At 35.9% G+C, this 27,952-nt stretch overlaps 1 protein-coding gene across 1 annotated transcript in view; it reads left to right on the forward strand.

The window, feature by feature from the left end:
- Nucleotides 1-27,952, forward strand: part of snd1 (staphylococcal nuclease and tudor domain containing 1) — a 216,723-nt gene that overhangs the window by 24,144 nt on the left and 164,627 nt on the right. Inside the window, exons 10-11 of the mRNA XM_051107004.1 lie at nucleotides 2,190-2,294; nucleotides 18,770-18,871. Of these exons, the coding sequence (XP_050962961.1) occupies nucleotides 2,190-2,294; nucleotides 18,770-18,871 (207 nt within the window). The remainder of the gene's footprint in view (nucleotides 1-2,189; nucleotides 2,295-18,769; nucleotides 18,872-27,952) is intronic.

Here is a 27,952-nt window from a genome sequence, read left to right on the forward strand (position 1 = left end):
ATAACGAGAAGAACAACAACGTGTGGTAAACGGTAAAACTGTTTGCACTACAAACCAGTGTGTTCATAATTAAAATAACACATTAAAATAGCATGGTAAGTCACACCAGTTTGAGTTATCAAGCAGCAAAACAAGCTGTTTTGTACAGCTGAAAATAGGTGGATGCGAATGAGACCGGAAGCCAAGCCTATAACAGTTACAAATGGCCATGACACACTCTTATGGGAAAAAAGAGGTGGATGGATGTCAACTGAATTTAGTTTTTTTTTATTAAGCGCGTTTAGTGCTGTTGGCACTAGTTGCAGGAGTTTTTGTTTTTGAATGATAAATATAGAATACTGCCACCTGTTGGTATGGAGAGTTACCAAGAAACTTTTAACAAATGGTACAACAAAAAATGAAAATAGTCCAATTAAAACCCCCTTGTGGTTCCAAAGTTTTTTTTGTCCTTAAAGCAACATTTCATGTTTGTCTTGTTTCAAAATGGACAACAAACATTTAATTATGGATGACAAAATATTCAAAGTAGGGGTGTGCAATATAAATAGTCTATAATAATATCGGAATTGTCGTTTAAAAGATATGAAATTTGACGACATCAAAAATATTGCAAAACCAAACAAAAACGCACCCAGGTAAGACTACCCTGCGAGCACATTTAGAGTAAACACGTTCACTGCGTGATTTTAATCTATCAAATACATTTAGATTTCCCCCAAAATTCAAGAAAAGGGGGCAAAATTGTCCCCGTGTGACTGTGACCCTGAACTTCAAAACCAGCCTCAAGCAGCACAGGTATGTTTGTAGCAATAGCCAACAATACATTGTATGGGTCAAAATTATACATTTTTCTTTTATGCCAAAAAATCGTTAGGTTATTAAGTAAAGATCATGTTCCATGAAGATACTTTGTAAACTTTTTACAGAATATATATCGAAACTTAATTTTTGATTAGTAATATGCATTGCTAAGAACTTAATTTAGACAACTTCAAAGGTGATTTTTCTCAGTATTTAGAATTTTATTTATTTATTTATTTATTTACTTTTTGCACCCTCAGATTCCAGATTTTCAAATAGTTGTTATATCTCGACCAAATATTGTCCTATCCTAACAAACTATACATCAATGAAAAGATAAATATTTATTCAGCTTTCAGATGATGTATAAATGTCAAAAAAATGGACCATTATGACTGGTTTTGTGGTCCAGGGTCACATATTTATATCATTTGATATCAGTTAATACCACACAACAAGTTTTTTTTCCTCCAAATATCAGCACGATTGCAAATATGATATTGATATTGACTTTTTAGACACATTTCCTGTTTTTGCTGTATTTTGTCAACTGAAATGGTTTCGAACAAGCCAGAGCAGAACTGTTTTGCATCTCTGAGTAACACACAACAGTGTTTCATTACTGAATCAGTCAGCCGTTAAACGAATCACTTGAATGAATGACTCATGCCGCGATTTGCCACCACTTACGTTTGGTGTAGGATTATTAGGTTACTAAGTTTATTTATGGTTTATTTTCCCTTTTTTTCCCCCCACAAAATCATTTCAAATATCACTACTAAATGTTTTGTTTTTTTAAACATCAAAGCATTATTCATGCATTTGCAACTGCAGGTTAACTGCATTCATGTCCTGTATTTAAAAAGTTTTTGTAAATGCATCTAAATGCAGATTGAGATGCAGATTCTGTGTCACGTCTGCATTGCAGATGCAAATTTGGTTGATACTGATTTCATTTAATTGTTACAACCCTGTAGTGTTTTACTATTTAAATTAATTAAATTTAAGAATTTGACACAGAAGATGATGCATACGTTTATAAAAGTAAATATATGAAGAATATCAAAAGCTTTGAGAGTCAGCTGTCCTCGGCAGTCCTAAGCCTGCCAAAATACCAGCACAATAATGTGCTCGGCAAAATATTGTCTGTTATCCAGATATCATTTTTTGTCATTATCGCACACCTCTAAGTCAAACAGGGTTTCGTTTGAGTTTGTACGTCAGTGGTATCAAATGTCATTGGTTCTTGATTGTCTTTTATGACCAAATATCATAATGTCAAACCTGCTGCAAGTTCGTTATGCCAGAATTCATTGCTAACTGGTTGACCTTTCTGTCTTCCTCTTTCTCTGCATTACTGAAGTGTCTTTTTGCCCTCTTCTGTACAGGTGATGCAAGTCGTGAATGCAGATGCCATCGTGGTGAAGCTGAACTCTGGGGAGTATAAGAACATTCACCTGTCCAGCATCAGGCCCCCGAGGCTTGAAGGCGAGGTACGAGTTAATGCATGTCTGTCCTTGGATATCCCTGTCACTAAGGCCATTACTGAATCCACAGGGTGCCGCCTGTCTGTTACACTGTTTGCAAAGTGCTGATGTGAAGGTTTTCTCTCCCCTCCATCTCTTAAAAGCACAGATCTCCTCCCTTCATGCATCTTTCACACTCTGATCTCAGAGCGGCGTGTTTAGTGGACACCAGGGGGAGCTAGAGACAGAAGCCCACCGGCCCTCCTCCCCTCCACTCGCTCTGACACACCAGTGCTGCACTGCAGCCAAAAGCCCTATAGATCTACTCCCGTAATGAGCACACGATCTCTCTTCCTCATGTATTAACGTCATGCGCGTCCACTCAATCCAGTGCAATTCTCAAATGCTCACTTTTGATTTGCTAGATGTTAGCAAATTAATATGGAAGCATCATTTTGTGGTGCTGCATATGCGCACACGCTTTTGCAGCTTTCAGATGCTCAGAAATGTGCTTGTCCGTTCTTATTCACGCCCATTAAGACTGTTAATGAGAGCTGATGTCTAATGGGTGCTTTGTCTAAGTAAGTGTGTGTGTTTTTGAAAAAAAAACCTGTATGTTAAACTAAAAGCGGTTGAAATTGGAGTGTGAACGTCTCGCTGCAATTAGCCACCCTCTTCCTGACCCCTGACCTCCTGTAATAAGACACGATGATTCAGCATGCTGGGAAAAAATTGCTTTGGTGTTGATTTAGCAAATTAGACGTGGAGTTTATTAGGGAGGGCTTTAAATAACCGCACAGTGCAGTTGCATGCACATTTTTGTGGGAAAATAGTTTCGCGTTCTTGTACTTTTGATAGATGCGGCAATATGTTCCAAATCTTTAATGAAGTTTGTGATTATTTTTAAAGGAGGCTTTTCAGAGAGTCTCAATTTGTCATGCACATGTAAACAGAGAGCTGGAATGCGGAGCTGTGGGTCCGTATCTATGGATACCGGGCTGCGGCGAGCATTCGGATCACAGCGTGTTTCTATCCTGGCAGCTTAAAGATGGCTTTAATCAGATCAGAGATGATTACAAAACAATAAAGATTACGGATGTATTTAGATCTCAAATGTGCTTCGAAGGCATGAGGCGAACCGGAGAGCTTTTCAAAAAAAAGGGTTTTTGTTTTTTAGTATTTTGACTAGTTGATTTTTCTCGAAAGATAAGCCTGAAAGCTTGATTTTTACAATAAGGCAGGAAACTAATCTTTTGGATTCTTAGAACTCATACGGTTTTAATGAGATGATGTTAGTGCCATTTCAGACTGGTTCTTTTCAGTTTCAGCATTTCAGCTTTCATGATCCCTTTTTGGTAATGCAAGTGTCACTATTATTGTTTTATAGGGATGTAACGATATTATCAATGTTGTGATATGTCTCAAAATGTCTCAAAATTATCGTGGTCACGTGATGATGTGAAACGATAGGTCTTTTGGGCAAAATTTTTTTTTAAAAATATATTTAAATTTCTTATTCTAACATCTTTAAAGTTCTTATGTTTTGGGCCATTATGCTTTAACAGTGTCTGTCAAACGTACTAAAACCGAAAGTACAATATGGCTTAATTCCAAGTCTGTTTTTGCTGCATGTTTCAAAGCGAAGCCCGCACTTCGTTCAGGCAATCAGCACATCCGGTGTTCTCCGCACCTCAGAATGGCTCCGTTCACCGCGAATGAATGCAGTAACTAATTTATTGCATGTGCTGCAAGTTTAGAGCGCATTTGGGAATGCAGTGGCCACCAGTTATGCTTCATTTTGCAACAGATAATTACAGATTTTGTAGTGAGGCGTGTTTTTATAAGCCTGTTTTCTTTGAAGCTGGAGTCTTCTGTCAAAATAAAAGCTCTACTGTCATTTCCGTCAAAATAAAAGCTTAAAAATGCAGTATGAATTGCTGACAGCTAGCGGTTTGAATGGCTAACGTTACTGCAGTCCAAATTCAAATCTCTTTCAAGTGTAGAAATTATGTATTGTAATTTCTTGTAGCGTAAAGCAAAAATATACCTATGAAATATTCGTCTTCATTCATATTGCAGTGCAGTTGTTTTGTAATATGAATGTAATGTGAATGTAATTTAGACTGAGACAGTATATCACAAATAAAAATAGGGTTGAGTCCCCTTTAAAGTTCAGGTATAAGTCAATTAACTGACTTTTTTCTGATTTAAGTTTTCTTAGTTAACAATTTGAGTTGGAGCTCTTTAGTTTGAACTCTCAAAGTGCATTAGATTATTAATTTAACATTAACATTATTTAATGTTGTTTTTCCTACTTTTCCAATTCTTCTTTTGCCTTATCCCAATAAATATCATATTGTGGACTTCATATTGCGATATCGCATCGTGAGATTTTGATATCGTTACATCCCTATTGTTTTACTTAAAGGTGTAGTTCACCAATAAATAAAAATTGTCATTTACTCACCTTCCTGTTGTTACAAACATCTAGAGAAGAAGATATTCTGAAAAACATCTGTTTTTGTCCATATAGTTCAAAAAATCATCTTTTTTGAGTTTTTTGGTGTTTGGAAGGACATAAATTGGCAGCGTTTTCATTTTTCATTTTTGGATGAACATGGATCTCATTAAAGCTATCACTAACCAGCAAATGCATAACAATGGCTTGGCAAACGTCCATAACAATCTTGCACTGTGGTGAGGTTGGCACAGGCAAAGCATTTCTTATATTTTCCTCAGAAAACTTTAAATCTCATTTTATTACAGTCTTTTCATGCTACAGAAGGTAGATCAGATGGCGGGGAGCTTGTGTATCAAGCAGTGTGATGTAATTATCATAATACCATGGTGACCATCCGGCAGGGTTTGGTTGCGTGCATGTGTCTGATACCTATGGCAGCAGCCTTGCTCCACAGTCAATCGGTGGCTTAACTACAGATTTTTAACTGAACTGGTTTCAGACCAGCTTTAACATTAATCTAATGATCTAACACAAATTCATGTGAGCTTTAGAGATATTTAAAGGAACAGTTACCCCCAAAATGAATATTACCCCATGATTTACTCACCCTAAAGGAATCCTGGGTGTGTGTGACTTTATTCTTTTAGACGAATACAATCGGAGTTATGTTAAAAAATGTCCTGGCTCTTCCAAGTTTTATAATGGCAGTGAATGAGATTTTGAAGCAAATTAAAGTGCATCCATCCCTCATCTATAGGGTTAATAAATGCCCTTTGAAGTAAATTGATGCCTTTTGTAAGAAAAATATCCATATTTAAAAAGTTATAAACCGTAATCTCTAGCTTTTGCTAAATGCTGTACGCGCGGTCACGAGAGTGCCGTTACAGCCGATGTGTCATATTTTCTCATGTTTTTAATGCTCGTAAATTCACTGGTGCATCATATGCTGTTTTACCATAGGCAGCTGAGGATACATTTATGCTGCCTTTAAAACCAACCAGATGAAGGCATCTTAGTAGAAAGGATTCGGATGTTGCCTCCTAGCTTTTATGTGCTGCGACGGCAGCGTTTTTCCAGCCACAGCTATGTTGTAGAGGTATTGATGTGCTGGAGGTACTTCCTCTTTTGAAACCTGCACTCCTGTTCAGTTTACTGACTGTATCTTCTGTAGTGCATCTCTGCACCAGATGTTCTTGCAGTATGTTTTCCCTGCTCGGCTGCGCTCTTTGACGAGGGTGAGAGAGAGAGAGGAGTGTGTAAAGTTGTGCCTATATTAACACGTTACAGTCATTGAGGTCAGACTGCCCTTGAATGTGAGGTTTCATCAGTAATGATGCTGTCATGGCAAATCTTACCTCTGACCCTGTGCTTCTATAGTCAGCCGGGAGTTAGCTGAGTACCAAACAGTTAAACATTATTAAATAATAGTTCACCTAAAAATGAAAATTCTGTCATTAGTTACTCACCCTCATGTCGTTCCAAACACATAAAACCTTTGCAAATTAAGATATTTTTTTATGAAATCCAAGAGCTTTTTGACCCTGCATAGACAGCAATGCAACTGACACGTTCAAGGCCCAGAAGGTAGTAAGGACATTGTTAAAATAGTTCACGTGACATCAGTGGTTCAACCGTAATTTTATGAAGCTACGAGAATACTTTTTGTGACGTGTCAGTTGCATTGCTGTCTGTGGAGGGAATGAACTGTCTCTTTAATAGTGTCTGTTTGTTCTCCTTGGTTCTAAGGGAGCTGATGGAGATCAGGTTATAATTGTTTCTAGTAAATTCCACAAACAGTTAATGTAGTGTATTGACAAATCATCCTAAGAGTTAGAATGTAGAAAAGTTGAAGTCGGTAATGCTCATGTTTTGTTTTATTCACTCCATTAAACACAATGACCCTTTGCAGATGTGTCGATAGTCATTCAGGGGCTGTTCCGTTGCAATCGAAAAGGGGAGGCTACCTATATTTTTCTTCTTAATCTAATGCTACATTAACCTTGACACCATGCTACATTACTAACAAGATCTCTGTTAATCTTTTCATCAAGCTAATCAATTCTGGCTAGCATGTCTGCGGTAGTTCAGCACACAGCAACTTTTAAATTAGTAGGGTAATTAATTTAAACTGCGTATATTCAAACAACAGCTGTACAATGGTTTCAGAACAGCTGCAAACATTTTTTTTAGTCACACTTTTGATTGCGTTTTATAAAATGGCTCTCGGTAATGGCTTTCTGTTTGTGCACATGCACATCGTGAGCACATACAGAGACAAAATTAAGAGTTTAAAGGTTCACAACATGCTGGTATGCAGTTAAGTGGTAATATCATATTAAACGCACACTTAAAATTGAGGTCACATTAACGAAATTTCATAGGGAATAATGCTCAGTGTTGTAGGCTTCTTTGTCATAATGTTTCCCGTTTTATTCTAATTTTCTGTGTACATTTATCTCCGAATATTTCATCTCTACACCATGCCCTAACCAAATGTTATGAAGCAGAAAAATGGTGACACACTATGAACTTTAAACAAAAGTTCAGGTACTGTTGTTTAAAATTGCAGTTCACTGTATTGCCGTTTGGTTTCAGAAGTGCCCCGGCTTTTACACATTCTCATCCATCAAATGCGCCATCAATGCCTCCTCTATAGGCACCTAACGGTCAAGCAGAAAATATTTGGTGTGTAATATACAGTACACATCAGGGCTCTACATTGTGACCAAAACTACTGTGTGAGACTATGAAAAAATATTTAGGAGCACCAGTGCGACTGACCCGATCAACATATTTGTGTTTGCGCTGAGGGGAGCTTTGAAGGTTTCTATGTGTTTTTGCAATGTTGAGTGATGTGTTTCAGACATATCTCACAAATCCTTTCATAAACAAAGTGTACAGAGAGTTTAAATAAGAGATTCATTGTGCAGTGTAGAGGCGTTGCTGATTATAATGGAACTTTGTGAGATTGTGATGAACTAAGATGAGTGGCAGCATTTAATGATTTTTAAGGGAGTTTGTAAATGAGATATTGATTTAATACAACAGTTGAATAAACAAGAAGTTACTATTAAGTGACTTACATTGTCTGGATGTAAAACTTTTGCCTGATTTTGCCTGGTTTTGTCGTCAAAAATAGTTTGAAACAAGTCACAACTGAGCCGGTGTGCATCTCCATTCAAACACAGCTGTGTTTCGTTTATGAATGAATGATGCATCTTTAAATGAATCTTGTGAGTCAATGATTCAATTTTCCATTCATAAAGACAGTCACTTGCTTTATTCTTAAATGAATCAGCTGTTTGAACGAATCAAATGAATGAATGATTCAGTGAAATCAGTGACTTAATTGGTAACTTATTCTTATTCTAATTGTTCTTATTCTGTTTTTTAATTAGATATTTTAAAAAGCTTATAAAATATAATTAAAAAAATGACGTAAAAAAATCACATACTTTTAATAAAGTTAGAAAAATGCCATTACAAAGGTAAAAACAAAATTCCCCTGTAAATCACTCAGATATCACCTTGTAATGGGAAGGCAAATTTTTTATCAGATTTTTTGATTATTGATAAGAAGGTGCTCCTAAAATTTTGACTGTGCTCCTAAATTTTTTAAAGTTAGAAGCACAAGTGCTGCTGCTTTTAAAAAAAAAAAAAAAAAAAAAAAAAAAAAAAAGGTAGAGCCCTGCACATCCAGCCAATGCTATGTAAATAGAAAGAAGCAACTGACAAAACGTCCTGTTGCTTGCCACTTGGTTAGGACAATAACTCGCATTAACATGAAAGAGCTCTTATTGCTTGTCGCTTTATCACATCATGTCTGGTGTCACGGTGTGACAGTTCTACCTTCTTTCCAGCCATCTGTTTCTCACGCTCTTTCTCGTCCTGATTTTCAAACACTCTCTCTTCAGTTCAACGCAGGGCGTGAAGCTGTTGTCCCCGTGCCATGCCGTACAAACACTTCAACTCAAAGAGACAAACCTAACCTCAGGCCAGCCCGAGGATCTCTGTGTGTTTGTCTGTACTGTTCTTTCTCTCTCTCTTGCTGTGAGGACTTTGGGGGGATTTAGGGCCAGATATGTTGACCAACACGAAGATGAAAAGCAATAGTTTTTTGAGGCAAGCATTTCACAATTCTTCTCCATATAGTGAACTTCAATGATGCCCATGAATTTTAACTTCCAAAATGCAGTTTAAATGCAGCTTTAAAGGGCTCTAAACAATCCCAGCCGAGGAAGAATGGTCTTATCTAACGAAACAATCAGTAATTTTCTAAAAAAAAAATTAGTTTATATACTCTTTAACCTCAAATGCTCGTCTTGTCTAGCTCTGTGTGAACTCTGTGCAAAACAGTTAGGGTAGGCTGAAAAACTCCCATCTCATTTTCTCCTTCAACTTAAATTGTATTACCCTAACTGTCATGAACCAGAATACACAGAGTTCACGCAGGGCTAGACAAGATGAGCATTTGAGGTTAAAAAGTATATAAATTGTACTATTTTGGGGTGAGTAAATTATCTGTAAATTTTTGTCCTGGAAGTGAACAACTTTAAGGAGAATAATTTTTTTTTTTTTATGATTTTCTGTTTATTAGATTTTTAAAACAATGACTAAAAGTAAACCAGAACTAGGTAAGAAACAAATACTGTTCATACTATATAATACTATAATAATATGAATATTTACATGACATGGTAATAACCTAGATATAAATACTTTTTAGTTCATGGTCGACAGCTGTTAATGCACAATCGCTGTTTTAAATCAACTAACTGTAATACTGCACTAGATGTCAATTCAAACTGAATGCGTAAATCTGTCTGTTTCAGAACAAAATGCAAAACTGTGGCATTTTATTAATTCACTGACACCCTTAATGTGCTAAAACCGGCAGTACATCACACTTCCTGGCAACCTGCCAAAATAAAAGCTTGATTTTAGATTTTAAAATGTTGAAAATTCAAAAGTAGAACAGGGAAAAAAAAGATTTGCAATGTATTTTAAGTGTACTATAATTGTTTTTTTGTTTTTTATTTTAAATATAGCAATGTAACATTTTGTTTATTTTACTGAAAATACTAATTAAATAAAGTGCAATAAAACTTACGCTTAATATTAATTATTTTAATTTTTATAGTTATATTTAATGGCTCACACTATGTGCAGTGTGAATTTCCAGGTGGTCTCATGAGAACCAGACTGAAAAACTTATGTGCACCCCTGCATATTAACTGTATGTTGCATATTTAATAACCGCAGTCTTGAGAAAGGTGCTTTTTTGGGATGGTTACCATGGGTAAAGACTGTGGGTGGCAGAGCATAATACAAAAAGTCAATTGAGATCAACTGATAACCAAACAAATTGCTGTGCTGAGAAGCCTTGTTGCCATGCCACCAGTTTGTCCATTAAGCTTTCAAGTCCGTCAAGATTTACTGATCTGTTGTTTTGGCAAATTACTTTTGGGTACTAGATGTCCAGAATAGTTAGTCAAGTTTTCAAAATCAGTCAGTAATCTTGAAAAAAAAAATGCAAATATTGAAGGAGAGGGAGTGAACCCACTGGTGCAATTTGAGGTTATGTCATAAAGCTATGAAAAGTACAGACGCAATTAAAGTTATTTTTCACTTATGTTTGCATTCGGAATTCAAAAATACAGCATTTGTTTACTACAGTGAGCCAGTGGCATTTCGGCATTGTTGTCATCACACCATTTTTGACTGGGTGAACTATCCCTTTGAGAGAAACGTGACTTCATGTGCCATGCCTAATTTCTTTTCCTCATTCATTTCCCCCCCATCTCACTCCCTTGGCCAGATGGAGGCATATTTTTGCGCCATGGCGAGCTATTTCCAGCTGCGTGGTGGTGTCAGCCGTTTTAGGAGCACTCACAAGGATGTGGAGGGGGAGGAGTTATGTCAGCAGCTCAATGAGTCATCCTCACTCCCACTGTATGTGTGTGTGAGGGGACTGCAGGGGAAATGTTGACATCTGGGTTTAAAGCCGAAGACGCCATACCCGTCTTCTCTGCAGAAATAGCAATATATAACACATCGGTCATTGAATGACTCTTCTGTGCCATTTGCTGTCACCTTGCTCAGTGTGTTTGTGCTGTGTGTGTGTGTGTGTGTACAGCATGTAATTCGTCTGATGCCACATTGTCTTTTTATAGTTTGTGTATCTGCTGTGCCTGCTTGCTAAAGGCATGTGTTTGTGTGTGTGTGTGTGTGTGTGTGTCCTGTGGCCTCTGTCTGGGGTCACTGTATGGTTCCATGGCTCATCTCACACTTGGTTGGTCAGGCTTTTTCTTGCAGACGACTCTGCTTTGCCTCAGGATCGCTTGACTCTTGGAATTCTAGCGAACTTCCTTCCAATCATTTGAGAGTAATGACCCGTGGATGTTGTAAACCGGAATTTTATTTCTTTTAATGGAACGTTCTGGGTTCAATACAAGTTAAGCGTGACTCACATGGGTGCCCTAGGGAAGGTCAGAAATGAAGTGCCACACACCTCAAAACATGTAGTAAAATAAATAAAAAAAAAAAAAGAATAATTAATAAAAAAAACTGTATACTTTTACTACAATTTGAAAATTTGTGGTCAGTAAGTTGATGAATTTTATTTTTATATTTGGTCATTTAGCAGATGTTTTTATCCAAAGCAACTTACACATTTGGACAATAGAAGAAATCAAACCAACAAAAGCGCAATATTCAATATTCAATATTCAGCGTCAACTTTTTTATAATAAATAAAAGAAAACAAGTAGATAGAATAGAAATGGAATAGAAAGTGCTAGTGTTAGTGGTTTTTAGTTTTTATAATGGATAAAAGAAAACAAGTAGATAGAATAGAAATAGAATAGAAAGTGTTAGGATCAAGTATTTGTATAACAAAACAAGTAGTTAGAATAGAAGTAGAATAGAGATTGCAGGTGTTAGAGGGTCTGGTTTTTATTAAATGAAAAGTAGGTAGGATAGAAATAGAATAGAAAGTGCTAGTGTTGGAGGATCAAGTTTTTTATAATAGATAAAAGAAAATGAGTCAATAGAATATAAATAGAATAGAGTGCTAGTGTTAGAGGGTCAAGTTTTTTATAATAAATAAAAGGAAACGAGTAGATAGAATAGAAATAGAATAGAGTGCAAGTGTTAGAGGGTCAATTTCTGATAAATGAAAAGTAGGTAGGATAGAAATAGAGTAGAAAGTACTAGTGTTAGAGGATTAAGTTTTTTATAATAGATAAAATGAGTCAATAGAATAGAAATAGAATAGAGTGCTAGTGTTAGAGGGTCAATTTTTGATAAATGAAAAGTAGGTAAAATAGAATATAGAGTGCTAGTGTTAGAGGGTCAAGTTTTTTTTTATAATAGATGAAAAGAAAACGAGTAGATAGAGTAGAAATAGAATAGAGTGCTAGTGTTAGAGGTCAAGGTTGTTTTAATAAATAAAAGGTAGATACAATAGAAATAGAATAGAGAGAGCTAGTGTTAGAGGGTCAAGTTTTTAATGATAAAATAAAAGTTGATGGGATAGAAATGGAATAGCAAGTGTTCGTTTTAGAGGATCAAGTTTTTTTTTTTTTTTTAAATGAAACAAGCAGAATAGAAATAGAATAGAACATTTTAGGTTTAGAGGGACAAGTAGTTAGTAGTTAGGTCAAGTTTTTTGTTTTGTTGTTGGAGGGTCTTGTTTTTTTAAAAGATAAAAAGAAAAGTAGATAGGATAGAAACAGAATAGAGAGTGCTTGTGTTTAAGGGTAAACTGTAGATAGAAGAGATGTCTCTTTAACTGTTTCTTGAAGATGGACAAAAGATTCTGTTTTTGATGTGACACTAAAACTGACCTAATGGCTTCTAAAAATTCAGCCAGCAAAGGTAGAAATCACACGTTAAGTTATGCTAAAATAGTAATCTATTAAAAATATTAACAGATATATTTTAAGTTGTAATATTATTTCACTGTATTTTTGATTAAATAATTACAGGAATAAAATATTACCAACCCCAAACTTCTTGAAGTTAGCAGTATAATAGCAGTTTTAATTTTAATAGTTTAGCTAGAGGAATGTATTATGCATATATGTACATATATGTAATACATACATAGTACATGTATAAGCAAACATATCTGTAACCATATTTATTTTGATGCCTCTGCTTTCAGAGATCATCCTAATTGTTTGTTCTCCCCCATGTGTCTCTTTTTGTCTCTCTTTGTCCTCCATTTCTCATTTTATCATTTAGTTTCTCCATGCGTCACTGTTGTTCGTCACTGCTGATTTATTTTAAGAGGGCATTGTAATTTCAGTCTTAAATGCTGATTATTTTTCTAAGGCATCTGTGATGCAGCTGTATGAGCTTAAATTGCTCATTGCGACTCCCATGACTGATGCTGAGGGTCATAATACCCCATTTCCGGCTGTCTGAGACTTATGCGATCTTGCGCGAGAGGCTGAAAGGTTTTCACCTCAGTTATGCTCTTGACATGCACTAGCCATTACTCACAAATTGCTACATTTTTTGCGTCATTCAAGGTCCATAATACTTGAAGATTAAGAAATATTAGAATAACATTTAAATTTAGACTTTTCAATGCTTTTCCGGCATTGATTGGATGCACTGTGGTTGAATAGAACAGCTTCATCTGTTCTAAGGTTTTACTTAAGGGGAACGTATTATGAGTTTAATACAAATCAAGCACCTATGACATGCTGTTAATTACCTCTGAGAAAACATTAGCTCATCTGCACAAGATGAAAGGAAAATGCAATATTTAATGAATGCATTATGATAAACAAGATTACTGCATGAAATCAGTTTTTGTTGTTTTTACATAGATTTAATGCTAGAATGTGACATTCAGTTTGCAGGTCTCCTGTTCTTCCTTAGTAAATAAGGTGTCAGTTCTCATCCTTCAACTGCTCAATTGCTTAAAATGCAAAACAAATCTTTTTCTTAAGTGACATTCTCTGAGTATTTTCTGCCATTAATGGCAACGAAATGGAAATCTAAAAGGGTACGCCTAATTAACAATTTGCATGTGCAAAATGACATCTAGAACATTAAGATAAACAAACTGAGTGGAAAATGGAGCATTGATTCTACTTTGTCTTTCTTCTGTTTAATTTTTTCCCACCTTATTGTTAACTTGCTTTTCTCAAGCTGCTTATTTGTGTGGACTTATCATTCTGAACAATTTGTTCTTTTGGCTAAATAATAGGCTTAAACAAGTGAATTAGTGAGGCTGTGTTTAGTTAAAAAATGAAAATTTACTCTCCCTCATGTAATTTAAGACCTGTAAAAATAATCTGCAGTGTTCTGCAGAACACCAATAATATACTGAAAATGTCTTTATTCCATTTTATACATAGGACTTGAGACTCGAGACTTGAAACCTGAAAAGTTTTTCAAACTATGTTTTGTCTTCTGAAAGTCAGACAGGTCTGAAAGACATAAGTAAATTGAAAAATTAAATTTTAACAAAGTTCAGCCGCTGCCTTATAATTTTAAGTTAAATCAACTTAAAACTACAAGTAATTTGAACTCACTACAATAAAGTGAGTTAAAATGACTTGTATTTTTAAGTTGAAATTGGTGAAAACTTTTTACAGTGTAGGTGAAATATCCCTTTAATATAGCTTCATATTGGACATCTGTGCCAAGCAGTGGCTGGCTTCCTGTTAAGCAGTCTTTGCTGCGGGTGTGATTGGTTGTTCCCTGATGGAGGAGCTCCTATGAGGTCTCAGGGCCCTTAGGCCTTACGGTGGCGAGAGCTCTTCACTCTCTCTCTGCTTCAGAGTCACATCCAATCCTTGGGCCATTTATCACCTGAAGATAATGAGATTGGCTAATGAGAAAAAGAGAGAGAGAGAAGCAGGAATGAAAATGCGAGTGGTGCGTATAGGTACGAGACAAAGAAATCTATGTATGTGAGAAAAGTGTGTGTGTGTGTGTGTGTGTGTGTAAGATTTAAAGTTTAGGAGCTGAGGTGTGTTGAACGACAAGCCGCTGTTAAATAATACATCACGCACACGTGCTATTTCACGTTCCAAATGTGTATGACTTTCTTTAGTCTGAATCAAAAGAGGAAATATTGCAAAAATTCCATAGTCTTTATTTTTCATTAAATGGGAACTGGAATTATTAAAAAAGCAGCATAAAAATGTCAAATATTTCATACGATATGCACTATAGATCTTGTGGAAGATAATAAAATTGAACAGTCTTTCATACAGTTCTGCAAAAACTTTCATATTTTGAACAAAGATTTAAATTTAATGACTTTAGAAATATCATGTGGTGCTAAATACCATTTTCCTTGCCTTTTGCATTGTTTTTGACTTATAGACTTATAGAACCAATGTCCATTTTGGACAAACAGACCTTCTGAAGAAAAATTATAAGGTTTAGAACAATGACAGGAGTTATGTTTTTGAGTTTTATGAATAGTTCAGCCCAAAATGAAAATTCCGTCATTAATTACTCACCCTCATGTCGTTCTGAACACACTTTAAGATGTTCTTGATGAAATCTGAGAGCTTTCTGATTCTGCATAGACGTCAATGCAACCACTACTGCTTTTTGTGCACAAAGAAAACCGAAATAATGACTTTATTCAACAATTTCAATCAATTTCATGCATGCATCGTGGTACTCTCATGACTGACAAGAAGACGGAAGACAAGAAATTAAATAAAGTTGTAATTTTTGCACAAAGTATTCTCATAGCTTCATAAAATTATGGTTGAATTGCTGATGTCACATGGCCGATTTTAACAGTGTCCTTACTAACTTTCTGGGCCTTGAACGTGTCGGTTGCATTGCTGTCTATTCAAGGCCAGAAAGCTTGATTTGTGTTCAGAAGATGAACAAAAGTCTTACAGGTTTGGAACCACATGAGGGTGAGTAATTAATGACAGAATTTTCATTTTTGGGTGAACTATCCCTTTAACTAAGTGTAAAACTAGTTCAGTTTGTCAGTTTTCCCTCATGTATCAACACATAATAATTTTGCTTATCATACCCGACTCGTGGTTGCACAGGTCTTGTTCTGTCCTGTTAGCCCTTGCCGAATAAAACCGTTCTTGCGTTCACTTCATGCAGCCAAACCGTCATTTTTAAGAGCCAGTAACAGGCAAACATCGGCATGTCAGCCAGGCGCAGAAATCCTCATTTCTCCTCGCACGGTTCAGTAACCAGCCTGCCGTGTCTTTGCAGAACACACTTGATTTGCCCAATACAATGACAAAGACATTTTATCTTGACAATCGACACGGAGCTTTTAGTCATGTGCTGATTTCGCTCTTCAGCAGCATTATAGCCGTCTAGTGGACATAAACAATGAACAAATTCAATATTTTCATCTCATTAAGACTTTCAGGATCATGCTGCGCTTTCATGCTACAGCTTCAGTCAGTATCCTAACCTCATTACATGGGTCACATATATGGTTTTAAATTCAAAACAAAAGCATGGATTATTGTTTGTGTGTGTTGCACCTTTGCTGACATTCGTGATCATCTAGCAAAACCCTAAATACTCGCACTCTCTTACCTACACTTAACAAGAAAAACACTCTAACGCAAGACTGCATGGCCTCCCTCTGCTTTTCTTGCTTCGGGGAAAGGAATTGCCGTGGATATTTATAGTTGGGCTGAAAATGGGTTGTCCTCTCTTTCACCGTCAGGGGTTTCTGTCTGTATTATATTCCATCGGCACAGTTCTTTAGCTGTCCTGAAAGCTCCTCCATCAGAAGAGATGTCTCGGCGCATTAAATGCAACGTCTCGCTCTTAAAAGTGGGTGGTCGATACGGTTTTATTTCATACCGAATATCAGAGCATGTGGGCACAGATGATGTGGGTTTTTTTTTTTTGTGGGTTATTTGCAGCACAGATAAACATTTGCTGGAATCAGAGCGTGAGGATTTAGAAATCGCTGAGATTTATGCTTTTTAAGTCAATATGCTTTTATTCGCCGAAAGATTTGGTCCTTAGGGTTGACGGTCCGATCTCTCTCAATTCTCCTACGAGCTATGCCTCATCCTGCCTGTGTTGTTAGTTGTCTATCTCTAGTCTATTTCTGCTCTTGCTTATGGTTTTCCCTCAAGCGTCAAAGCATTGTAGCTCGGAATGAGCTAAATCCAAAAAGTCAGTAGCCGTAGAGCAATAACAGCGCCTAATTCTTAAAAGGATAGTTCACCACAAAATGAAAAATCTGTCATGACTTACTCACCCTCATGACGTTCCAAACCAGTAAGACATTCTGTTCATCTTCAGAACAGAAATTAAGATATTTTGATGAAAGCTGAAAGCTTTCTGACCCTGCATAGACAGCAAAGCTACTGACACATTCAAGGCCCAGAAAAGTACTAAGGATATCAACTGTCATGTTATGAAGCTATGAGAATAACATTTTTTCCCTCATGCAATTACATGAATGTGAAGTGTTATAAAGCACCATAAAAACAGTTCAAATGACTTGTGTGCTTTGTTTCAGGTCTTTTGAAGCCATGCAGTAGCAAAATCCTGAAATTGCTATATTCATTCCCTAGTAATTTCTCTCTCATCCAGGCTGTTAACTGCTGATGTTTGATCATTGAATCAATGATTTTAAATTAAGAACTGAGTCAGTCCGAATCATGAGCAAGACTAGGTTTGTTCCCTTGGATCTACTGATTCATTGCAAAGATGAAGTCATTTGTTCAGTGTTCCTTCCTAAAAAACGTTATTTCAGGTAGAGTGGCTCTGAGTTGGAGCTAAATCAGTCTGATTTGTGAGCGAATCAGCCTGGGTTTTGTATTGTTTGATCTACTGATTCATTGAAAAGATGGAGTGATTTGTTCAGCATTCCTTTCCAAAAAATGCAAGAAATGGCTTTTGTTTTCTATTTCAGGTAGAGTGGCTTTGAACTTGAACTAAATCAGTCTAAATCGTGAGTGAATCAGCCTGAGTTTGGTAATTTACGCTACTGATTCATTAAAAAAAGATGGAGTGATTTAAGCGTACCTTCCCAATAAATGGCTTTTGTTTTCTATTTCAGGTAGAGTGGCTTTGAGCTTGAACTAAATCAGTTTGAATCATGAGCGAATCAGACTGGGTTTGGTAATTTAATCTACTGATTCATTGAAAAGATGGAGGGATTTGTTCAGCGTTCCTTCCCAAAAAACTCAAAATATGGCTTTTAGTTTTTATTTCAGGTAGAGTGGCTCTGAACTTGAACAAAATCAGTCTGAAACTTGAGCAAATCAGCCTGGGTTTGGTCGTTTAATCTACTGATTCTTTGAAACGATGGAGTGATTTGTTCAGCATTCCTTTCCAAAAAATGCCTTTTGATTTCTTTTTTTGGTTTTTAAGTTAGAGTGGCTCTGAACTTGAACTATATCAGTCTGAATCTTGAGCGAATCAGACTGGGTTTGGTAATTTACTCTACTCATTCATTGAAAAGGTGGAATGATTCGTTCAGCGTTCCATCCCAAAAAACTCAAAAATATGTATATATTTTTTGTTATTTTCTATTAGGTAGATTGGCTCTGAATGTGGCACCGCGTGTTAATTCATACTGTCGTGGCCCCAGCTGCGATCGGGAGCCTAGAATATTGAGCATACTGAGTGTTTTTTGGCATTTCTCTGGAAGAATAACAAGCTTTTTCCTTTCTTATGAAAAATGTAAATGAGGTTCTATTTCTAGTGTATCAATGCGTGTGGCAGTGAGAGCATCTCTTATAGCTTGTGGAGTCACATGCCTGGAACACCAAGAGATCGAGACAATGAGACGTGTCATCTACCAATCCTGACACATTAGCATGGTTGTGTGGGAAAAGGAAGGATATTAGGTTTTAAGAAAATGGTAAAATTGAAAAGAGAGGTGAGGGGGTGGAAGACAGGAAGCTTCGAACCTCATTCTAGAAGGAAGTCATATGAGACTCTGAGGAAGTGATTAAATGTTGTGCCTGTTTGGGACACAAGGCTGTTTTTCATTTATGTGATACTGACTTTTCTCTGTCTTTCTCTTTTCCCCCTATTCTGTTTGACTCTATAGGAGAAGAACAAGGACAAAGACAAGCGTTTCCGTCCACTCTATGACATTCCTTACATGTTTGAGGCCCGGGAATTCTTGAGAAAGAAGCTCATTGGCAAGAAGGTGAGACTTTCTGACTTTCTCCCACATACAGACATTACGCCTTAGCCTTTCGGGATAAAAGTTTTCCTTTCAGATGTTTTTCTGTCATTGCATATGGATGTTGTTTTCTTTTTCTGAGTTTCTGTATTCTGTTTGGAGTCGCTGAACACATTGACCACACAGACCTTGAGCAGAGCGACTTTATTCACAGAGGCACAAATGACTTTTTTATTTTTTATTTATTTTTTTATTTTATTTATTTATTTTTTGAGGAAAACAAAGAATAGCAAAGCACAGGGCATCAGAGTGAGAAATGTTGAGATGTTTGCACACAACTATGCGCATACAGTATAAATGCAATGCATGTGGGTTGAGACAGGTTGAAATATGTAAAGGACTTCTGCCAAAAAACAGATTTCAGTTTACATGTTGATGAAAGATCATAAAAAGATAATTAAAAAAAAAAAAACAAAAAAAACATTTTAAATGAAAGGATTAGTTCACTTTCAGAATAAAAATTAACTGATAATTTACTCACTCCAAGATGTTCTTTCTTTCTTCAGCTGAAAATTAAGCTTTTTGAGGAAAACATTCCAGGATTTTTCTCCTTAAAGTGGATTTCGATGGGGATCAATGGGTTGAAGGTCCAAATTGCAGTTTAAGTGCAGTTTCAAAGGGCTCTACACAATCCCAGCCCAAGGAATTACGGTCTTTTCTAGCAAAATGATCGTTCATTTTCTAAAAAAATAAAAATGTATATACTTTTAACCACAAATCCTCATCTTGGACTACCTCAACTTCACGCATTACATAGTCACGTTGGACCGACCCAGTGTTTCCAAAGCGAATGTGCCAAGACTGTCAAACGCACTTTACAAAAAAACGATGTCAGATAATTTTGAAGTTGGAAGAGAAAATTTTGAACCAAAGAACAGAGTAGGGTTGGATTTCGAGAAGCGGTTCCAAATTTCCAAGAACCAGGTATTCGATAAGACTCATGCATTTCGATTTCGTTTAACGAAAGTTTAAAATCGAACGATTTAAACACAGGAAGGGGGAGAACAATGGCGTGAGAACAGTGAACAGTGTTCTCAAACCGTTCTGTGCATTTCCAGTGCAGAAAAATTTGTTCTGACTTCCTATTTACAGCCCAGTATGCACAAAATACATCAGTATATCATCATAAACAGCCGTTTTTTTTTTGTGTTTTTTTTTTTGTCTTAAGTGAAAGTAAACAGATGAGAAAGAAAACGGATGTGTAACAGTATTTTTAGATCTGCGTGCATTCGATTTTAAAGAGACAGCAGCCTAATAAACGTGCTGCCTGTCATTCGTACCTTTAATAAGGATTAATCTGTATTTTATTATAAAAAAAAAAGACTGTTTTTCAATTTTTGATTTAAATTTCTGTACCTGTAATTTGTTCAGTTGTATACATTTATGCTATTGCTAATTTATTTGCTTGTTCCTATTTTATTACTGACTGTTTGCTTGTCTTTAACAATTTTAACAATTTATAGTAGTGTAGTTGTTTTCACTGTGGTATTTTTTTTGTTCTTCTTAGGCGTAACTGTTCTGTAGGCTGCTGATTCTTGCTCAACAGAATGCTTTGTAAAAACACAGAATAAAAATGTTTGACTTAATTTTTTATTGACCTTGTTATTGGAGTCAAAACTAGGAATCGTTAAGAATCGGAATTGATAAGCAGAATCGGAATCGATAAAATTCAAACGATACCCAACCCTAGTACACAGATGAACTAACCACGGGTGATCTTTCCAATGTGATTACATAATGTGAGAAGTCGTAGACGTGCATTGCAGAAGCTAGTGCGAGATGAGCATTTGTGGTTAAAAAGTATAGAAATTTTTATTTATTTATTTATTTAAATAAAATGACAGATTGTTTTACTAGATAAGACCCTTATTCCTCGGCTGGGATCGTGTAAAGCCCTTTGAAGCACAATTGGGACCTTCAACCTATCAATCCCCGTTGAAGTCTACTAAATGGAAAAAGAAAACATTCTGCAATGCTTTCCTCAAAAAGTTATTTTTTTCAGCCGAAGTAAGAAAGACATGAACATCTTGGATGCCATGGGGGTGAGTAAATGATTAGGACATTAACATTGAATAACAATGAATAAATAATGAACAGTAATATATTTATTGTTTAACCCCCGATTTAACGTTAACTGAACAGTGAAAAAGTTGTTAGTTCATGATGTCACTGGATTATAGTACATTGATGAATCACTCATCATACTTGAGGCGATTTCAGGAGTAAATGTAAAACATGAAGTGTTTCCATCTGTGTCACTCATAACAAACAGAAATACTTGGCATCAGAAGTTGTTGCAGTTTTAATTGGGACAGCAGGGTATAAACTGGTTGTGGGGTGTTCTGAAAATGCTGTCATGTTGGGACTCATTAAAGTATAACGGGCAGATTGTGTAGCTGCGCTTTATTGTCTGTTCAAGACTTTTCTCACCCAAACAATTCGGTGTTTATGTGCAGAATAATGAAAAGCCCAGCCTGCAAGGCCCATTTGATTTAACACCAAAGAAATATGACAGCACATTTTCTCACACACAGACGTTTTCTCATAAATGATCACCAGATGCATGGATTACTAACGCAGCTTTATATTATCCTCGTATGAACGTAAAGCAGCTTCTAGAAACCAATATTTCATTGCTGCTTCTTTTTACAGAAGCCTGGTTCACTGACCTGGAATCATGCGAATATTTCAACACCAGAGATGGGAAATGGAAAGCAAGGAGTTTAATCTCAGCCAGATCAGATTTTTGCATTTCCCCTTGTATGCACTTGATGGTAGTCAACAGATAGTTGGATTTATACAACGCTCTGCGTGATAAGATGCTTGTTTGCATATTAATGCAAACAGTGTGGGAATGTTTGATTTCATTCAGAATTTCATCTGTGGCAATCATCTTGAGGATCCCATTTTGCCTCATTAAGTGCCACAGAAGTGCTCTGACTTAAATTAGTAGTATAGTGGTATAGTATTAATCATCTTAGTCAAAAGTAGCATCTTAATAATTCTGTACTTGAAATGTCCCAGGGCTCTATGCTCGCTTTTCTGTTTAGATGCACCTTAACTCCTAACTTAAAATTAGGAGCACAGTCAAAATTTTAGGAGCACCTTCTAATCAATAATCAAAAAATCTGATCAAAAATTCGCCTTTCCTTTACAAGGTGATATTTGACTAATTAAAGTGATTTGCAGGGGAATTTTGTTTTTACTTTACTTTGTTTTAATGCCATTTTTCTAACTTTATTAAAAGTTTGTCATCTTAAAAATTATATTTTATAAGCTTTTTAAAATTTCTAATTAAAACAACAGAACGAGTGGAATAAGAATATGTAACCAATCAAATTAAATCAGTAGTAACAATTAATTTGTGCTACAGAGGTTCACAGAAGATTACAAAAGTGGCTTGTAGGTGTATTTTCATGTTTAATGAGGCTCAGAGGTGCCAATCAAATTCATAAATTCATTTTCAAAACATTTTGAATATAGCAATACTAAATGATTTGAATAACTAAAAAGTTTAAAAAGAAACTAAAACTGCCAGAAGGTGGCAGCAAGTCACTGATTTAATTACTGAATCATTCATTCATTTGATTCGTTCGAACGGCTGATTCATTCAGGAATAAAGCAAATCACTATTTATGGATGGGTAATTGATTCATTGATTTGACTTGACTAGATTTGTTTAGAAACATATTCATTCGACGACGACGAAATAGAGCAAAATCAGGCAATAGTGTTATAGTCAATGTATGTCACTTAATATTAGGGATGCTCCGATCAGGATTTTTGAGGGCGATCACAGGAAGCTTTATCTGCCGATCTTTTAAAAACCTTCTGTTAATCATGTAGAATTATGTATAGAGATACTCCAATCAGGATTTTTAGACACTTATTCGGGGCCTGATCGGAGCCAGTTCTACTGCTTTTTCTTTTGAATTTAAAGACGAGTGCCATGTAAAAGTGCTCTTTTCCTTTAAACCTAGTCAAAAATCCATACATGTTGACTGTGAAACACAGTAGACTTTAATGGTATGCGTTTATGGTGTAATTATGACATTTTCATGTCAGTCCTTGTTCATATTTAATTCTTTAATTCTGTGCGTGCAACACAGACTCTGTGCGTAAATGATCTCAGATACACCTCTCCTGGAACACACTGCCAGACTGCAACCGTGTGCAGCTCAAACGCTTTAATCCGTTAGCATGAGTGCGGAAAAAAAAATACTCACTGCAAACGGAGGTATGTGAACGTTGTGTGTACGCTTTGAGTGTGCATGAGCACCCAGTCTCCAGGAGAGCGCACGAGCATTGAATGGTTAAACACTGGAAAGAATTAAGACATGCAGTTTACAAACTTTAGCGACGATGCGTCACTGATTCTATTGTGGAAGTAACAATTCCTGTGTCAACCGTGCAGCTCGCTTATGGTCAGACGTAATGTGGTGATTGGAAGCCATTAGCGCACTTTTGAGAGATAAAGAGAGAGCGGTCATTCACTCGCACTGTTTGTGAAACTATGGCTCACATAAGGTTTTCAAATTGCTTTAAGTTATTTAATGAAGAAATATGAATTGTACTTCGCCTTCAGCATTATGATTGTTTTACCTGCGCTGAACAGAGACTGAGACCGTGCCGCTGCATGTCATGCTAAACCTCTCACGCTTTAGATCAGTTTATGAGACTGGCCTTTTTAGAGACCGCCAATCAAACATCCCCAAGTGATTATTGGCCGATAGTGATCGGTAGCCGATCAATCGGAGCATCCCTACTTTTTGTTTTTTTAACTGTCATATTAAATCAATATCTCATTTACAAACTCCCTTAAAAATCATTAAAAATACGACTGACTTTTTTTTGTAGGTGGTAACCCGTATTCTATATTGAGGACCAAATGCAAAAGTTGACCGCTATTGTGAATACTGGCTTCACTCAGTGGTTACAGCAATGAATTTTGAGTACATTTTAAAATTAAATGCACCAGTTAACAGTCTCAGATTCCTTTAGTTGTTGCTAGGACACAATCTGGTGAAGGTATGAGGCCTTGTACTGAGGCACGCCACGCTTTAGCATCTCTCCTGCTGCCCTGGCAACCGCCGTGGAACATTTTTATATGTTCCAACTGTTTAAAAGAGAAATAAAATCTGGGCAATTATAGAAGTTCATAACTGTAAAAGTGGCACATCATTAAAGATTGTTTTGTTGCTGGAAAAGTACAAATGTAATGACTCATTTCTGCCAGATCAGTGCAGAAGGGACTATTTTATGCCCAGAACCTTTTGATTTTCCATTTTCTGGCTTTTAAGTTACCGTTCGTTCTTTACAGCCTGCATCCCAGTTGGTCACGAAGGGTAAGTAGTACCTGACTTTTGTTTTCGGAGTCTTAACGTGAGAGCTTGAGCTGATTCTGATGGATTCGTTGACGTAACATGGTTGTAGTCAGTCCCCGAAGAGGTCAAAGGTCAACTCCCATTATATCTGTGAGAGTATGTGATCAATATCAGAGTTGAGCGGAAAGGAAAGGAGGTAGAGAAGCTCCTCCAAGCCCCAGTGCGCCGCAGCTCCGGAGCGCGGCGTCCGTTTCAGATCATGTTTCTTCTTTTGAAAGGATGGAGAGAATGAGTGGCATTCACTAGCGGTGGGTAATGGAGGAAAATCTGTGAAGAAGTGCGTTTCCTCCTCTCGGTATTGAAACAGAACTTCCCGGTGACATAATCCAAAGCTAGATTTGGCTAACTTTCTAAGTAGCGCCTCTGTAGAGGGTCTCTGCCTCAGCGAAAAAGTCAAATGAAAATGTTGCATTAATCCACTTATCAGGAAAGAGCACGTTTGGATAATCCTGCCCGCTCAAAGTGCCTCCTGTTATGTGGGTGTGAGCGTTTGTGTGCGCGTGTGCGTGTGTGAGGTGTTAACAAGAGACAGTGACTGAGTGGAATGTCAGTGTCAAGCGTTTGATGTCTGTGTTTATGCAGGTATGTTCCAGGCAGATGTGTGCTGCTTTGTTTATTAGATTGTTCGTTTATGTGGAAGAGGACGTGCTGATGTTGCCCAGATGCAAAGCGATGCAGCCACGGCAGAGCCGTGCAGACTTCATTCATCTTTTCCTTCTATTTCTGCTTTAGAAGGAATTACAGTGGCGTGTGAGACTAGCAGCTCACTTTTAATCCATGAAATATGTATTACAGAGTTTCCTGACTACACCTACCCTCACCGCATTAGACTCCACTCACAAGGACTTAAGCTTGCAGAGAACAGGTTTGGGTGTGCACATATAAGAGGTGCGCATGTACGCTTGGGATGTTTGCACACTTGGGCTTTTGGTGTAGACCTGTGTCCATTTGTGATCCAGGATTTTATTTTATTTTATTGTTTTATTTTTTAATAATAATAAACAATTGTGGGGTAATTTATGATAATTATACTGGTAATTTAATAACAATAAAATTTAATACAAATTATTATTATTATTAATAATAATAATAATAATAATAATAATAATAATGATAATAATAATAAAATTTAAGTAATTAAAATTATTATAGTTTTTTATTGTAAAATTATTGTATTTTATTTACTTTTAATAATAAACAATTGTGGTGTTGTTGATGTTAATTATATAGTTAATTTAATAACAATAAAATTACATTTAGTTAATAATAATAGTTATAATAATAATAATAATAATAATAATAATAATAATAATAATAGATAATCACATTGAATTAAAATGTAATGTAATAAGTTTAACAACAACAATAAATGTAAAACAATTGTATACTACTACTACTAAAAGTAAGTAATAGATTAATTAAAATTATTGTCTTGTCCATTTGTGATCCAAGTTTGGATTTATTTTATTTTATAATCATAATAAATGTACTGCTAATTTAATAATAGTAATTTTAAGAAATAATTTAAATAAAATTAAATAATTGCATAATAATAATAATAATAATACATAATTGTTAAATTAAAAGATTTTTTTATATTAAAATAATTTAATACAATTAATAAATGAATTTGTCTATTTGTGATCCAAGTTTGGATTTATTTTGTTTTATTTTAGTTTACTTTACTTTATAATAAACAATTTTGTTAATGATAATAATAAATGTACTGTTGATTTAATAAAAAATCAAATCAATACAAAACAATAATAGATAATTGTATTAAATTAAAATATATTTTATTAAAACAATTTAATAATAAAGTTGAAGTAATTTTATAATAATAATAATAATAATAATAATAATAATAATATCATAACAATAATAAATACAGCAATAATCCAATGAAAACAAATGATAAATTATAAAATAAAAAAATATATATAATTTGTAATATAATAAAATATTTAAATTATAAAAGTGAAAATTATAATAGAAAGCAATCATATTGTTAGCGCTTGTTAGGGGTTCGAGCACGCAGTGCTGAAACCCTATTGTAATTGTTAGGATTTTTTTTATTATTATTCTTCCCTAAAACTGATCGTGCAGCCCAAACCGTAAGGCCTAGAGAGCTGAAACTTGGTCAGAAGGTAGTAGTCCTCCTCGCTACTCAGGCGCAAAGAACCGGCCCAATCGGCCTATAGGTGGCGCTACAGTGATCAAAAATGCAAAAATGCTTATAGCTCCTAGACCGTTTGTCATAGACTCACAAAATTTGATATTTGGAATCCTTGGGTCAAGGCGATAAAAAGCCTAAAAAATCAGATTCGCTCTACGGGGTCCGGTTTTTCCGCCATTTTGAAGTAAATTCAAAACCTACTTTTGCGAACTAGTCCTAGGTTTTTCGCCCGATCGGAACCAAACCAGTGCAGAAATGTTCTCTGGACAGTGAATATCAATAATTATCAAAAAAATGTAAAATTTTGACTCATCGTTGCGAAAGGGCCCCAAAAAGTTTGTCAGGTGGGGGGCCATTTTTACTAAAATGACTATAACTCATGAACCAAAAGAGATATCTTCACCAAACTCGATACACATGTGTATAAGCTCAATCTTTGGACAAATACAAAAAATTTCACAGCTCTGCCACTTGGTGGCGCTATAAGCCTGAAAAAACATAAAAATGACTATAACTATGCAATCGTTGGTCCGATCGACCTGAAAATTGGTATGCAGTGTCTCTGTCCAACGTGCCATAAGGGTCTATGAGGACATTGGCGTATCTCAAAAAACATGGCCGCTATCGGCCAATGAAGTTTGAGCACCTATTAGACAAGGTTAACAGAGGCCGATCGGAACAAAACTCACTGGGCATGTTCGACTCATGGCCCTAAAGGTCTGTAAGAATTTTGAAAGAAATCGGCCACTAGTTGGCGCTAACGAGTTTTATGGCTCTGTAATCACGTGGTGTTTCACACATCCACACAATATGCATATCATTTGATAGATCTCCTCATGATGAACAACTTTGCCTCAAGAACCATTGCTGTCAATCAAACCGTTCATTAATTATTCACAAATATGTTAAAAACCTACTTTTGCGAACTAGTCCTAGGTTTTTCACTCAATCTCGATCAAACCACTGCAGCACAGTTCTCCAGACTCTCTAGATCAATAATTATCAAACAAATGTTGAATTTTGTCCTTTGGTTAGCTATAACGGGGTCATTTAAGAAAGGGGCATGGCCACATATATTCAAAAGCCTTTAAAACCTAAACAAAAACTCAAAACTTTACAAAAGTTGGAGAAAACATGTGTCAGATGACTCTTAACAAGCATGCAAAGTTTCGCGAAGATCGGACCATAGGTGGCACTATAACAGTTAAAAAGGCTTCAAAAACACAAGCTGTGTATGGCAATTGGCTTCAAATGGAAAAATAAATGCTAGTATATTCACATAAATACTAGATCTTCATATCATCTGATAGATCTCCTCATAATGAACAACTTTGCCTCAAGAACCATTGCTGTCATTCAAGTCATTCGTTAATCATTCACAAATATGTTAAAAACCTACTTTTGCGAACTAGTCCTAGGTTTTTCGCTTAATCTCGATCAAACCACTGCAGTAATATTCTCTGGACTCTCTAGATCAATAATTAT

Source organism: Labeo rohita, chromosome 4 (genome assembly GCF_022985175.1).
Source record: "Labeo rohita strain BAU-BD-2019 chromosome 4, IGBB_LRoh.1.0, whole genome shotgun sequence".
Lineage (NCBI taxonomy): Eukaryota > Metazoa > Chordata > Actinopteri > Cypriniformes > Cyprinidae > Labeo > Labeo rohita.